The sequence below is a fragment of the Rhinatrema bivittatum genome, chromosome 5, assembly GCF_901001135.1.
Source record: "Rhinatrema bivittatum chromosome 5, aRhiBiv1.1, whole genome shotgun sequence".
Taxonomy (NCBI): domain Eukaryota; kingdom Metazoa; phylum Chordata; class Amphibia; order Gymnophiona; family Rhinatrematidae; genus Rhinatrema; species Rhinatrema bivittatum.
Genome location: NC_042619.1, coordinates 97,428,760 through 97,445,418, shown reverse-complemented (window position 1 = coordinate 97,445,418; position 16,659 = coordinate 97,428,760). Strand labels below are relative to the sequence as shown.

The window sequence follows — 16,659 nt, the reverse complement described above, 5'->3', positions numbered from 1 at the left end:
GGACAGGCAGTGTTAAGGGGCAGAACAATGTTATCCAGCTAACTTAGATGATATTCAAGGGTATCTGGCCACCCTGGCTATTTTGAATATAGCTGGTTAAGCTGCAAGTTACCTGTCTACATATGGCCAGATAACTTTCAAACCTAATTGGTTAGATTTGAATGTTATCCAGCTATAAGTAGCTGGAAAGCCAGGCAGGACACTTATCCAACTGAATATCCAGGATCAGTTTTCCAATAACTTTACCCATGTAATTTGTCTGCTTGCTGACTTTCTGAATATTGCCCTCATTATGACTATTTGCTTTTAATTCAAGATAAGATATTTGACATTGATAGGGCTAAAGTCTGCAGGTAATTTTACCTGTAGACTTTAGCATAAATTTTCAAATGGATTTATGTGCATAAATCCGCATTGAAAATGTACGGTATGTTTTTTTCACGTAGATAAGCAGCTGAATTAGCCATGCTGTCTGGGATGTCCTCCCGTCCTGTAGGTGGCAGAGCTCTCAAAGTAAAATTCTAAGTCTTGCTGTAGTGTGTGCCTGCTTGGCACCTCCCCCTCCCCTCTGCAGAGTCTCCTCAGTACGTTTTTTTCCGCGAGCCTGACAACACTTGATTGTTTCGGCGCATTTGATGTGTCGCCGGCTCCAATGATCACCTTTGTGGTAGGCGCTGTCAATGCCTAACGTCCCATCGACGCTGCCCGCGGCCGCGCCGACTCCTTCGGCGCACGCTGCGGCCCTAGGGAGGATTTTGTTGACTCCTCAGAGGGGGCATAAGAGCCTACTACTTGTCTTTTCAATTCTTTGATTTTTGCTGCCTTCTAACGTTGTGCTCTGGGGGACATCCGTCCGCAGTCAGCAGAAGTACTTTGATCATACTGGGGCCCCAGACATAGATAACATAATACATGTCTGTCTGTAATACAAGAACAAAATTTAAAGCCTGGACGAGGCATTTTGTGGAGAAATTCGACAAATTCTGTAGAAATAGTTAAGCCTAACTACTAAGAAGGGGTTTAGCCTTCAGAAACTTGTTTTTTAGAATTATACTTTTCTCTTCAGAAAAAAGCTCGAGGAGACAGAGAGCTGTCTGTGCATAAATCCTTTCCCCACCCCCTGAAATGCCTACAGTAAGTGCAGGTAAAAGTACACATGAAATCGGGTTTCATTGTACTGCACCCACGTTGATTCTCAAAGTACCATTTAGGTGTATAAAACAGGGTTTTATGCAGGTAAGTCGTTTTGAAAATCAACCGCATTATGCTAGGTTTAAGGACTGACTAAAAGAATAGCAAAATCCCTGCAAGTCTGTTTGCTTTCACGGTTTGAAATAGTGCATCTTTTACTCAAGGCTTTCATTTCCTGCAGGTTCTTACAAGGGAAAACTTTTAAGAAAATAATTGTGCGGAAAAAAAAACCCATGAGGCAATCATTTTGAGACATAGTCCTTAAATTTAGCTCTAGGATTTTTGCTCTAGCATTTCCTTGCATATTTGTTTTCAGTGACAATATTTCCCTTTAGTATTTCAAAATTGTGAAAGCCAGAAGACTGAATTACCCTCTCACTTATAGAGGTAGTACTTCTCACAAGCACTAAATTAAAAAAAACATTAGTAAAGAAAAACAATGCATACTTATAGGTTAGCTTACTGCACAATTTTACATTAATTTGCTCTATCCTTAAATTTGTCCCTTTCCCTATAGCATGGAGGTTGATTATTACTATAGAAAGCTTCTAGTATATTTATCCAAAAATCTGTTCCATCTGCCACTGCAGCAGTGATTTAGAATTTTTCTTATGACATTACTGTGCCAGTGTTATACAAAAAAAAGCATATTTTGCTTTATCTTTGCAAATATTTTCAAATGGTATTAGATTTGAAAATTTTGATACCTTTTTAAATAACTAATAAAATATTCACAAGTTATTGAGACTATACGTATAGATTATGTAAAATCTGAAGAAGGGACTGAATTAGTCTCAAAAGCGCATGTATAGCATCTTTGTATATTCTTTATATTGGTCCAATATAAGCTATTACAAATAGCCAAGAATACAGTTTTATCCAGGGCCAAAACAGCTACTAGAAGACTCGCCATAATTAAAAATACCAGAAAAATTAATAGAAACAATGTGGACTATACAGTTAATGATCTGGTTGCATACCAAATAACTATCTTTTCATTTTAACAAGGCTAGGTTTTATGCTCCAACTACTATCTTTGTGGATGAGATAGACTCTATCTGCAGCCGCAGAGGCACTTTGGATGAACATGAGGCAAGTCGGAGAGTGAAGTCAGAACTACTCATTCAGATGGATGGTAAGTAGTGCAAAAATATTTTTGTGTTTTAAGTAGTTTCATTTTACTCATCATCTTGAACATATTTAAGAGTAATTTTGCTAATTTTCTTTTCTATCAAATTCCTGTTAGAGGCATAAAAAGAGGCAAAGGAATATGTATAATCATTTGTGATTGAGGATGGTTTTTATTTTCATAGGCAGAAACACAGTTCCTCTCATGCAAATGACTATTATATTTCATCCTGCTACTCCAGTCCAGTCTGAGCAAGCTGGTTATGTCCTCCTAGCAGCAAATGGAGGCAGAGCGCACAGACTTTCTCTGTAACATGATTGCCATTATATAGAGGTGGTGTAGCATAGAGAAACCCCAGTTTTCTTAGCATCTGGTCAGATGAATCCAGAATTAGTGAGTTCGGCACCTCTACCAGCAAATGGAGATGGAGCAAACTGATGTCACAGTATATATACTCCTGCAGTGACATCAGCCTGCCAGTATTCTCCATCTCCAGCAGATGATGGATGTGCATCTCCCTACTGGGGATTGCTTTACTTTCGGGCCGATACAGTAAGACGTGCGGGAGAGCCGGCGAGCACCCGCTCTCCTGACGCTTGCCCAGGCCACTCTCCTGGGCACACAATTCAGTAAAGAAAGATATGCAATTAGAGCCCGTGGTAAAAGGAGGCACTAGGGACACTAGTGCATCCCTAGCGCCTCCTTTTTGACAGAAGTGGCAGCTGTCAGCAGGTTTGATAGCCGACACTCAGTTATACCGGCGTCAGTTCTTGAACCCACTGACAGCCACGGGTTCGGAAAACGGATGCCGGCAAAATTGAGCATCGTCTTCCAGGCCGTGGGCAGATTTAAAAATTTTTTTTTTTGGGAGGGCCTCCGACTTAATATCACTATGATATTAAGTCGGAGGCCCTTTGGCAGGCGTTAATTTCTGAAAGTAAAATGTGCGGCTTTGCTGCACATTTTACTTTCTGTATTGCGCGGGAATAACTAATAGGCCCATCAACATGATTTGCATGTTGTGGGCACTATTATTTTCGGGGGGGGGGGGGGGGCGGTTGTCCGCACGTTTCCCATGCACTATTACCCCTTACTGAATAAGGGGTAAAAATAGCGTGTCGAAAACGCACGGCCAAATGGGGGCTACCAGTGTACTCAGCCTGAGCGCACTTTACTGCATCGGCCTGTTTGAAAAGGAGAAATATAGGAAAATTAATTTGCCCCACTCTTCTGTGGTGATACCAAATGGTCCCTCGCCCAGTTTGAGAATTCCTGAGGTGATTTCCATGGTGTCTCAGATAAGTGCCTTGGTTCAGTAGCTGGCTTTTCAGCTGGTGTGGACTTAGCTGTTCAAACAGCTGAAAGGCAGCGGGTGCAGGAAGTCGAGCGCAACAGTGACAGTATATGCCCTCTCCTCCCACAGTCGGAGAATGTCTCTGTACTCAGCCAGGAAGGGCTGAGCTCAGGTAAGTTTTTACAAAAATATATATAAATATAATTGAGACAGAGAAAGAGAGTTTCTTGTGTAGGGCTTCCTCCTTCCTCCAGTCTCCATTCTCGGCATGCCGTTCTGACATTCGTCCCGCTCTGTGGGAGATTGAGGGACGAGGGGAGCCTGGTGGGTTGAGCAGCCTCCATAGGTTAGGCCCCGCTCTGAGATTCACACAGTGTGGTAGACCTTAATGACATTTCACATGCTTTGTCTGTTAGGCTGCCCTCTTCAGGATTGTCAGTTTGACTTGTGCATCCAGCTGTGTATCCAGGTTGTGTATCCAATTTTTGGACGCTTTGCTGTACGCTTAAGTTTTACAGCGCCTATCCTTAGGGACGCCTAAGTTTTTGTATGCCTAGGTTTTGGGACACCTAAGTATTAGACATCTAAGTTTTTTGGATGCCTAGATTTTATGGATGAACCAAAAAAAAACAAAACAGCTGGACGCATACCTTCAGTCTCCGCTTAGCATACTGTTCGCCTAATGGCGCCTATACCTAAGAAACCTAAGCACTTTTCCCTCTGTGCTGCCTGTCAAATTCAGGCATCTCAGCCTGGAGTGCCCGCTAACTTGTCATCGCTGTTTGGAGGCTCAGGGAGAATTATCTTCCTCTGATTTCACTGACTAGTTCTTCCAAGCCGGATGAAGGTCTGGGAATGTCAGGAGGGGTGCCTGATATTGGAACTCCCCAGACTAGTTCGTCAGCAGGGGTAGGAAGCTCAGTGAATATGCCTCAGGTGCCTTCTGGTTTTGGCATGGATCCTTCTACATTTTCATGGGTAGAGTTGGTTTTTTTTTTTCAGGGATTGCAATCCTTTATTAAGGCTCAGTCCTCAGCCCTGTCCAGTGCTCCCAGGGCAGAGTCGCAGGTGGGGACCTTTCTTTCTGGTACTATGGTTAAGCACCGGATTTTACATAGATCGGCAGCGGGTCTGTCAAATAGGGATCTGAATGGCACGGATGATGAGGCCGATCCTGACTCTCTGGAGAATGGAGAAATGCTTCCAGGATTAGAACCGTATAGGTCTATGCTATGGTTCTTTCATAGAGATGAACTGCCAGCCATGATTTCTCAAACCTTGAAAGTGCTGAGAGCACCTGGTGCAGATTCCATGTCTGAGCCAAAGAAAAATCCCATTTTGGTTTCCTTGCTTTTAAAGCCTCTTGTTTTTTTCTATGGATGGAGGCCATTCAAGAATTGATTGATTTTGAGTGGGGCGCCCTAGAGGCTAATTTCAAAGTGGGTCAGGTTTTGGAAGGCCTGTACCCTCTGGATCCAGTGGTGAGAGCGCGTTTACATTTTTTGAAGGTGGATGCACTTGTATGTGCAGTCTCCAAGCAGATGACTATTCCCCTGGAGGGAGGAGCGTCCTTGAAGGAAGTACACAATAGGAGGATTGAGACTGTCCTTAAGCAAACATTTGAAGCAGTGGCAATGACCTTGCAGATCGCTTCTTGTTGTTCTCTGGTGGCTCGCTCTTATTTACTTCTCTCTCAGGAGGTCGATGACTCTGGGGTGAACTCTAGGGCAGTTATGTAGCCAGCAGCTGCCTTTTTGGCAGATGTGGGCTACGATTTGGTCTGCCAGAGGGGTGGCTTTGGTAATAGCAGTCAGGCATCAGTTATGGCTGAGAAATTAGCCGGCCGGTGTGACCTCTAAGGCTAACCTCATGAAATTGACCTTTAAAGGTTAGCTTTTGTTCAAGAGCGAGTTTAATTGGCCAGTAAGTGGGGCAAATCACCGGTTCCTCAATTGCTGGAGGATGAGAAGCAGGTGCCGTGCACCTTTAGCATGAGAGGTCATACTAGGGGATCCAAGTATTTTCGACCCGATGGAGGAGTGGCCTTTTAAAGCACTCTGCTTTTCAGTAGGTCTCAGTCCTTTCGTCCCAGACAACCCAGAAGAGGCGCTGGCTCAGGTGGAACACCTCCCGAGCCTCCTAATGGAAGTTTGCCGACCCACCCCCAGTAACAGGAGATAAGGGAGGCCTCTCTTTTATCAGAGGTGGGTTGAGATCACAACAGATCAATGGGTCCTGGAGATGATATGAGAAGGATATGCATTGAAGTTTCGCAGTGTTCCTTGAGATGTGTTCATGGTGTCTCCCTGCCACTCCCCACAGAAGAAACAGGCAGTGGAGGTTACATTAGCAAGGCTCCTCAGTCTGAGGGCTATGGTTCCAGTGCCCACATCTCAAGAAAATATGGGGTTATATTCCATTTATGTCATTGTGCCCAAGAAAGAGGACTCCTTTTGTCCCATCCTGGATCTCAAAGGGGTCAACAGTCATCTGCGGGTGACACATTTTCACATGGAAACTTTGCGTTCAGTGATAATGGCTGTGCAGTTGGGGAAATGTCTGACCTCTCTGGATCTATCTGAGACATATCTTCACATTCCCATCCAACTGGAACATCAACGTTTTCAGCGATTTGCAGTTCTGGGATGCCATTATCAGTTCCAGGCGCTGCCCTTTGGTCTGGCCACCGCTCCCAGGACCTTCTCCAAAATAATGGTAGTTGTCGTGGCAGAATTGAGGAAGGATGGGATCCTTGTACACCCATATTTGGATGACTGACTGATTTGAGCCAAGTCGCTGAAAGAGAGCCTCTTGGTGACATGCAAGTTGATTTCCCTGTTGCAGGAGCTCAACTGGGTGGTGAACCTGCCAAGAGCCGTCTTTAGCCTGCTCAGTTGTTGGAATACCTCAGGGTTTGGTTCGACATAAAGCAGGGCAAGGTTTTCCTTGCAGAAGCGCATATCCAGAAGTTGATGGCACGGCTGTGTCTGTTGATGAACACTCTGTGCTTGACTGTATGGTCCTACCTACAAGTATTTGGCTTAATGGTAGCAACCCTGGAAGTGGTGCCATGGGCAAGGGTGCATATGCATCCTCTCTAGCATTCCCTGCTGTCTCAGTGGAACCCGCAGACTCCACCTGCCAATAAAGGTCTTCTCCCAACTGCAGTATTGACTACATGCGGATCATCTGAGAGAGGGAGTTTCCCTAGTATCACCGGACTGGCTAGTATTCACAACAGATGTGAGCCTCCATGGTTGGGGAGCTCACTGTCAGGAACTGACAGCACAAAGGCACTGGAATGCATATGAGTCTGTCTGGAACATGAATTGGCTGGAAGCCAAGGTGGACTGGTTGGCATGTTTGCAGTTCAGCGGCAGGCTATAGGGTCAAGCGGTCCGGATAATGTCGGACAATGCAACGACTGTGGCTTACAACAGTCGGCAGGGAAGAACCAAGAGCTAGCAAGTGTCATAGGAAATAGATCACCTTATGGAATGGGTCGAAGGGCATCTCCAGATGATTTCAGCCTCGCACATATCAGGAAAAGATGATATAAGAGCAGACTTTCTCAGCAGGGAAAGTCTGGATTCAGGAGAATGGGTGTTGTCGAATGAGGTGTTTCAGCTGATTCTGGATTGCTGGGGTCTCCCATTTCTAGGCCTGCTGGCGACTTCTCGCAATGCGAAAGTTTCTCGATCCTTCAGTTGAAGGAGAGAGCTGAAGTCAAAAGGGGATCGATGCTCTGGTGCAGGAGTGATCGGAAGACGAGTTGCTGAATGCCTTTCCTCCATGGCCCATGTTGGGTAGATTGATTCAAAGGGTCAAGCGCCACAGAGGGATGGTGCTTTTGGTTGCTCCAGATTAGCCTAGGAGGACTGATGCGGATCTGCGGCAGCTCCTGGTGGACTCACCCCTTCGACTTCCAGCGCACAGGAATCTATTGTGGCAGAGATCTGTTCTTCACAAAGATCCAACTCTATTTTGTCTTACGGGATGGCCCTTGAAAGGGCTCGCTTGCTGAAGTTTGGATGCTCTGCGGCAGTGATTTCCACCTTGCTAAGAGCTAGAAAGTTCTCCACTTCCTTGGTCTGTGCGGGTTTGGCGAGTGTTTACGGCCTGGTGTGAAGATCGAGGTACTCTTTCTTGTTCGGTCTATATTCTGTTCATTTTGGAATTTTTGCAGGATGGCTTGAATATAGGCTTGGCCCTCAATTCCTTAAAGGTACAAGTGGCAGCTTTCGCCTTTTTCAGTGGTCAGATGAATGGTGAATCCTTGTCGGCTCAACCTGATGTGGCCCGTTTTCTAAAAGGAGTGAAACATCTTTGTCCTCCTTTGTGTTTTCTGGTACCATTATGGAGGCTAAATTTGGTGTTGGATTTCTTAGTGGGCCATACATTTAGGCCAATGTGTAACCTTTCCTTGCGGTTACTGACTTTGAAAACGGTGTGTCTTGTGGCAGTTTGTTCTGCGCATAGAGTTTCCAAGCTGCAGGCCTTGTCTTACCGGGGGCCATTCCTCCAGCTGATGCCAAGGGCAGTACAGCTGCTTACTGCTTTTTTTTTTTTACCAAACGTCTCTGAGTTTCACTTGAATCAGTCCATCTCCCTGCCATCTCTAGACAGAGATGTAGAGGAGTATAGTCTATTGCAACCCTTGGATGTCAAAAGACATATTGTCGGGTATCTGGAGGTTACCAACTCTTTATGGAAGACGGATCACCTGTTTGTCCTTCACGGCAGTACTATAGACAGGGAGAGCCAGCTTCGCGGGCTACAATAGCTCGCTGGACTAAGGAAGTAGTCACGGCTGCATACGTTGATGCTGGAAAGGCATTGCCTAGTAAGGTTAGGGCTCATTCCACTGGGGCTCAGGCAGTGTCATGGGCGGAAGTTAGTTTGTTGTATCCCGTCAATATTTGCTGAGCTGCAATGTGGTCTTCTTACACACTTTTCCCAGGTATTATCTGGATGTTCAGGCCCGGGAGGACGCAGCCTTTGAACATGCAATTTTGACAGGACCGCAGGCAGCCTCCCACCCTGTTCGGGAGTAGCTTGGGTACATCCCACTAGTTCTGGATTCATCTGACTAGATGCTAAGGAATGAAAAATTACTACTTACCCGATGATTTACTTTTCTTTAGGATAGTCAGATGAATCCAGCTTCCCACCTTTGGCTGCCGAAGGACGATGTTCTGGTCCTCCTACGAGACTGTTACAGGGATTTCTGGCAAGTGTTAATCCAGTCCCTAGACTAGTGTTAATATATTTCTTGTCTGAGCTCAGTGTTTCATGTTGGCTGAGTATTGAAATGGTAATTTGTTTTTTTTGTTTTTTGTTTTTTATTTTTTATTTTCAAAATTTCATAATTTTACATGAAATGCTTTCTAAATAGAATACGATATATATTCTGACATGTATTAATATATATATAACATCAAAGTTCAAAAATAAAGAACAAACCAAATTATGCACCTAAATATAGAAAATTTAGGAGGCAAGGAGATATAGAGCGAAATCAAACTTTTAACATTATACAGGAATAAGATAGGTGGAGCTACCCTATTTTTTTTAAGTTGATCTCTCTTCAGTAGCATTACAGGGGTGGCCCAACAGAAAATCCTTCAATTGAACAGGTTCAAAGAAAACATAATTATTATTTTGGTATCTAATGCAGCATTTGCAGGGGTATTTTAACACACATCAGGCTCCCAAACTGAGAACGCTGTCTTTCATGGCAAGGAATTCTTTCCTGTGATGTTGCGTTAGCTTTACCACATCCGGATAAATCCAGACCTTAGCCCCGTAGAATATAGCTTATCTATTTCTGAGAAACATTTTCAGAACATAATTGCGGTCTGATATAAACGCAAAGGTAACTAGCATAGCTTTTCTCTCTCTTATTTCTGACTCTATAGATAATTCTAATAATTCAGAAATGTTCATAGATGGAATATTCTCTCCTTCAACCTCGCGACCCAGCTGGGGAAGATAGTATGCTTTGGAACATACTGGTAGTGCTGAGTCTGGTATTTTTAATGTTTCCTTCATATATATCATTAAAACCCAGCCTCTAGCCTATATTAGGCACCGCTCATGTTAATTATGTTATTACCCCCTTATATCTTAATCCAAGTTAATTCGACCTGTTCATTGTAAGACATTTACTTGTCATTGTTGTTATTGTTTAAAATGTAAACCGAATTGATCAATAATTTTGTTATTGGAAAGTCGGTATAGAAAAATGCTAAATAAATAAATATATTTTAAACAGCTCAACAGGTGATATTATTCTAACCACAGGAAAATCTATTACTCTCAAGTTCATCATTCTTAGGTTGTTTTCAACTCTTTCAATTCTTTTTCCCATTACCATTTCTGTTTTTACAAAGTTCTGTTGTAAGGTCTCCATTTTAAGTAATCTTTCTTTATGATCTTGAATCTTGAGATTTAAAAGTTCTAATTAAGTTATTATTCTCCTTTGATTTTTAACTTTAGTTATTGACTGAGCAATCAATTTCAAAGCCATATCTATAGCTTTTAAGGCATACCAAACTTTCCCCAATGTTTATATCCTCGGGCTGCCCAAGATTGACACTCACTGCCGTGGACTCCTGTCTGGCCTCACCCTGTTCCCTCAGAGTTGCCGAGTACAGAATGTTACCTGCGATGGGACTCGCAGCTCAGGACAGATTTTCTTCTCCAAAAGGGCCTGTTTCCAGCAGCGGACAAATTTCTCTGCCTCGTGAGATAACCATCCCATCCTCTGCATGCCGGAGCTCACCTGCTCAGCCTCCAAAAGCTCCAGTTGCAATCCGGTTTTGATAAACTCGAGCGGGGACAGTTCTGTCTGCGCTGGATGCATCGGCTTGATCGGCTCGCCAGGGCTGAAGGTGACGTCCAGGGTCAGGGGGGACTGTGTTCGATCCTCCAAGGTCCCCCCGGCGACCAGCCCCTCTAGCGTACTGGTTGCTCCCATTAGGAAGCCCTCTATGCATGGCTGGAAAGGGTCAACAACCGGAGAGCTAGACAATGCTCCCCGAATTTTACGCTTTCGTTTCATATGGGGCATTTTGCTATAGAAAGATTTATAAAGAAAAGCGCCACGCCAAGAGCTCACTTTCCTGCATGTCCTATCTGGCAGCCATCTTGCCTCGGTAATTTGTTTTTTAATCAAGTTTTTGCTTGTCTGTCCACAGTTGCTTTTGAAGAGAATACTGGCAGGCTGCTGTCACTGCAGGAGTATATATACTGTGACATCAGTTTGCTCCAGCTCCATCTGCTGGTAGAGGTGCATAACCCACTGGTTCTGGATTCAATCCGACCACCCTAAAGAAAAGGAAATTATCAGGTAAGTAGTAATTTCTCAATTCTCTGCCTACAGCAAATGGTTGGACTCGCTGCTGGTGCAGCAGGTTTTCTAAGACTACTGATGCTGCTGAGGGCCAGGCACCTGGTTCGTCCAGGAGAGCAAGCCCCTTGTTGAGGTTCCCAGTCCTAGAGAGCTTGAAGTTGGGGGGTAGTAGCTCTTGAAAAAAAAAAAATTAATTCCCATCAAGAGAGCTCTTTTAGTCTTTAAGTGCTGTTGGGAGGATCCTCCAGCCTGCGCTCCCCTCCCCCACACTTATTCACTCTTCTCCTTTCCTTCCTTTGACTTGTTCTGCAGTTTACAAAAATAAAAAAAGGAAGAGAGGCCTCCTTCAGCAGACCGTGGTTTCCGAGCAAAGCCGTTCAGCCCAGGAGCCTTGGATGAGTGGGAGACCAGGTCATATGCAATAAGTGTGCTGCATAGGGCTCAATTGCAAGTGGCAGCTAGTTCCCCAGAGGGAAGAGGGCCTAATGGAGAAGGCGGATAGTAACCACTGCTGTGGTGCGTGTGAAAGCTGTAAATTGGCATTGGCAGTGAGGCCTTATATGCGTCTTGTGTTCCCGCAGCTTCAAGACATCCAGCACACCTTTATTGTTGGCAGGGGAAGCTTTCCCAAGGGAACCTTGGCCACAGCCTATTGAGGAGGCTTCTAGAGCGCCCTTTTCGGCAGGAGTGTCTGCCATCTTGGATCGCTTCCTGCAGTCTTGTCAGAACTGTAGCAACCATGTTTTTGCTTGGATGGGGTTTCTGGGGATTTTCCAGTTCTGTTTCTCATAGAGAGGCCTCATAAGAGACTCATTGGGCCAGCCTAGTGAATATGGGGATTTCTCTCCAGATTTGTTATGGTTTTTTTACATCAGACATTCTGTGCTATATAGAAGCCTAATGGGTAGCATAAGTCTGGTTTGGGGTCCTCTTCACTCCAGCATGAGGGTGCTGTTCCTTCCAAGTGATCCAGAGAGGTGATGGCTTATCTGTTTCATCAGAGTTCCAGGGGAGCCACGAGGATCAGGTGAGCTGCTTGAGTTCTGTGTCTGCAGAGAAAAGTGAGGTCTCTTCTGACAGGGAGAATGATGCTGTAATTCACTTATTTTGCAGAGATGAAATTCATTCTCATTGCTAGGTTGCTCTTGTCTCAAGATAGAGGATTCTAAAGTGGAGGAGACTCTGCTTTGGGATCCCATTATTAAGAGGTCTCCATTGTGCAAGGGAGAGATGGTATTGACTGAAGGGGCAGCCCCTGGGAGCAGTCTCAAGGGGGGTGAAAAATCTTAAGATGTATCCGCTTTCTCTGAAGGCAGTACAGCGCTTATTTCAGATGCCTAGAATAGACGTTCTTGTCACAGTTCTTACCTGAAGGCCTAAGATTTCTATCGAAGGTAGCACTTCTCTCAAAGATTTCCAAGTTCGGAGGATAGAGCTTCAGTTAAATCACTTGTTTACCTCCATGGCTCTGGCATCCATCTTTCCATTTGTAGTGGTTTTGTGGTCAGGCTCTCTTGGACTGGATTCAGCAGTTTTGAAGAGGCAGCTTGAATGGACTCTGCAGCAGTCTTAGCAGCTGTCCTTTATTACTCCTGGGGAATTCTGCGCAAAAAAAATTTAAAATTCTGCGCACAAAAACTTAAAATTCTGCAAATGTTATATTGGTCAAAATAACACAATATACATGACAGTCTTTAAGTAATTAAGTTATTACTTAAAGATGCAGAGTTTTAAATATTTTGAGCAGAATTTCCCTAGAAGTTCACTGTAAGAGTATCTCTTCCACCCCCTCGCCCTACTCCCCTGGCCTGTCTCCTTTCACTTTGCCCTCTCAGACCCCAACTCCTCCACCTTCCACTATCTCTCCCCTTCCCCCTCTAGGCTCAAAACCTTCCACTTTATCACCACTCCCAGAGTATGACCCCTCAGTACTGCCCCTCACAGGCTCCTCTGTCCCTCTCTTTCTCATATACACACACACACACACACAGGCTTCCTTTCTCTCGCATGCCTACACTCACACAAGCTACCTATGTCTCTCTCTCTCTCACACACCCCTGCACACTGGCTCCCTCTTTCGCTCAGCCCTCCCCTACACATAGGCTCCCTCTTACACACACACACCCACACACACACACACTCTCTTTCTTACACATATATACACCCTCCCACAGGCTCCCTCTCTCACAAACAAGCAAGCACCCTCACATACACACAATCCCTTTTTCACACACACCAGCTCCCAATCTCTCTCACATAGACACTCCTTCACAATCTCCTCACATAGACTCCCTCTCTCTGGCACCCTCACACATGCTTTCGCTCTCACCTCTTATGCTCGCAATATTACATGCACATGCATACAGACTCACTCTCACTGGGGCCTGCTCTATCTTCGCCGCGAGCAGAACGGCCTCCCCTCACAACATGCCTGGGCCTGCTTCATCTTCACCTTCACCACGAGCAGATCGGTCTCTGCTCGCAGCATGCTAGGGCCTGCTCCATCTTCACCACGAGTGGAATGACCTCCTTTCAGGTCATGCCGGGGCCGCCAAATTCTGCGCATAATCTGCGCAGGAGGGGAATTCTGCAGGAATTCTGCACTTCGCAGTAGTACAGAATTTCCCAGGACTACTATATGATCTTCTTAGAACTTTACTGTAATTGAGTGGCTTCTGCTATGGGGTCAGAAGGATTCTTGGGTTTGTAACTAGTCTTTGGATTCCTAGTCAAAGGAAAACTCCTAAGAATATAAGAACATGCCATACTGGGTCAGACCAAGGTTCCATCAAGCCCAGCATCCTGTCTCCAACAGTGGCCAATCCTGGCCATAAGAATCTGGCAAGTTCCCAAAAACAGTCTACCCATGTTACTGCTGCTAGTAATAGCAGTGGCTATTTTCTAATTAATAGCAGGTAATGGACTTCTCCTCCAAGAACTTATCCAATCCTTTTTTAAACCCAGCTACACTAACTGCACTAACCACATCACCTGGCAACAAATTCCAGAGTTTAATTGTGCATTGAGTGAAAAAGAACTGTCTCCGATTAGTTTTAAATGTGCCACATGCTAACTTCATGGAGTGCCCCCTAATCCTTCTATTATCCGAAAAAGTAAATAACCGCTTCACATTTACCCGTTCTAGACCTCTCATGATTTTAAACACTTCTTTCATATCCCCCCTCAGCCATCTCTTCTCCAAGTTGAAAAGTCCTAACCTCTTCAGTCTTTCCTCATAGGGGAGCTGTTCCATCCCCTTTATCATTTTGGTCGCCCTTCTCTGTACCTTCACCATCGCAACTATATCTTTTTTTAAGATGCAGCGACCAGAATTGTACACAGTATTCAAGGTGCGGTCTCACCATGGAGCGATACAGAAGCATTATGACATTTTCCATTTTATTCACCATTCCCTTTCTAATAATTCCCAACATTCTGTTTGCTTTTTTGACTGCTGCAGCACACTGAACCGACGATTTCAATGTGTTATCCACTATGACGCCTAGATCTTTCTTGGATGGTAGCTCCTAATGTGGAACCTAACATTGTATAACTATAGCATGGGTTATTTTTCCCTATATACATCACCTTGCACTTATCCACATTAAATTTCATCTGCCATTTGGATGCCCAATTTTCCAGTCTCACAAGGTCTTCCTGCAATTTATCACAATCTGCTTGTGATTTAACTACTCTGAATAATTTTGTATCATCTGCAAATTTGATTACCTCACTTGTTGTATTTCTTTTCAGATCATCTATAAATACATTGAAAAGTACGGGTCCCAATACAGATCCCTGAGGCACTCCACATCCTGTCCAGGTGATTTACTATGCTTCAGTTTGTCAATCAGGCCTACCACATTTTCTAGGATCACCATGATTTGGTTCAGTCCATCTGAATCATTACCCATGAAAACCTTCTCCGGTACGGGTATCTCCTCACATCCTCTTCAGTAAACACTGAAGCAAAGAAATCATTTAATCTTTCTGCGATGGCCTTATCTTCTCTAATAGAGGTCATTGTCAGTTTCGGTACTTTAGCCTTTATAGGTCAGTCAGGCAGTCAGCCTCCTACTCCTTTTGGGGCTTGCAGAGTGCAAAGTAAAAAAGTTAGCCCTTTCATAGTCTTAAAACCCAAAAGCTTACTTCAGCAACTGGCCGTTCTCCTCAGTGAAGCTGCTTGCAGCAGTTTTGCCAGGAATAGACTAGAATAAGCTCCAATCAGTGGGACTGGTTATGATCCAGTTCGTTTATACCTTAGAATTGTGCGTGCTGAGAGAGACAAGATGGCCGCCGCCCGTGAAGTACGCTGAGGAGCTCGCTCGACTCTTTATTTCTTTGTTTCATATTGCCTGAAATAATGCCTCATACTAAAAGGAAAGCTAAGATTAGGGAGAATCTAATCTCTTCTCCTTTATCGGAAGACCACCAGCCTCGGATTGACAGTTTCTTCGCGGCCCTGCTGACAACGCCATTGGAACATACAGCCGTTGCAACAGATGAGGTAGAGCGGACTTCAGAGTTGCTGGCTGAAGGAATATCATTGAGTCCCAGTGCACCTACAATGCCTTCTCCACCATTTAACATTTCTGTCGGATGGATTGATGATTCAACTTATTAAGCCTGTCCAGAGGGTTGTGACGCCGGGGGAAGAACTTGGGCTGTGGGCCCCGAAGGAGTATGGGGTAAAGCCCTCAGCATTGATACCAGAGAGCCCTGGCCGGGCCTCAGCTCAACCGGCTTATCGGACCCTGCTGGAGCTGGAGACAGCGATTTTTACCCATACGGGAGCAGGAGATGGCGCCCCAAAGGTATGCTCTGTTTCTAATATATCTTTGATTAAACCCTCAGTGATAACCATAGACTCTTTATGGACTGCTTTGGTCTCTCTAGCGTCAGCTATCTTGACATTGACTAATATTACGCTGGACATTAAACAGCGCATACCAACTATGGATGAGACTGTTAACTCTTTGGATAAGAAAATGGGACAAATAGACAGTCGCTTAACAATCATGGAGAATCTTCAGCATGATCTAGTACAGTCAGAAACAATTCACACAAAGAAGATTGAGAATATTGAAAATGTTTTGAAAATTTTAAATCTTCGTATACTTAACTTTCCATGTGTAAAATTAGTACCTCCTATAGATTTGTTTAAATCTTACTTAACTAAGATTTTGGGGTTTTCATCTGATGATATACCTGTAATTTAAAAAATGTATTCCCTGTACAGTACCCGGATCAGTCCAGACTCCTGGGTTCTGTCCACTCACCAGCAGATGGAGGCAGAGAAAGTTCCAACTGACTCCGCCCCTTCCGTGAGGTGCACCTACAGTACGTCAGTATTTCTCTGCCTCCAGCAGATGGTGGAGGTGCAAAACCTACAGTCAGGTTCTTAGTTTAAAAAAAAAAAAAAGACAGTTTTGTGAATTAAAACTTTAGTTCTTTACTTAATTATTTAGAATAAGTTAGTTTAAAAAAAAAAAAAATTTTTCTCAAGGACAGTCAGCTTTGCTGGTAAGCTGACCCTAGCCTCCCAGGGGGTCGGCAGGTCCTGAGGGGACCATCTCCCCTGGTATTAGAGGCTCCTGGCTTTAAGGGTTGAGAACACTTCAGCCCAGATTGCTGCAGCACATTGGGGTGATACCGGGGAGCCCGGCTTATTCACCCCGAGGAGCAGAGGAC

The 16,659-nt window shown here is 44.5% G+C and overlaps 1 protein-coding gene across 5 annotated transcripts in view; it reads left to right on the top strand.

The window, feature by feature from the left end:
• The window catches only part of KATNAL1 (katanin catalytic subunit A1 like 1), a 228,585-nt gene that overhangs the window by 155,431 nt on the left and 56,495 nt on the right, over window positions 1-16,659 (top strand). For all 5 annotated transcript variants that reach the window (XM_029602623.1, XM_029602625.1, XM_029602624.1 and 2 more), the window contains exon 8: window positions 2,200-2,326. In XM_029602623.1, coding sequence (XP_029458483.1) covers window positions 2,200-2,326 — 127 coding nt within the window. The remainder of the gene's footprint in view (window positions 1-2,199; window positions 2,327-16,659) is intronic.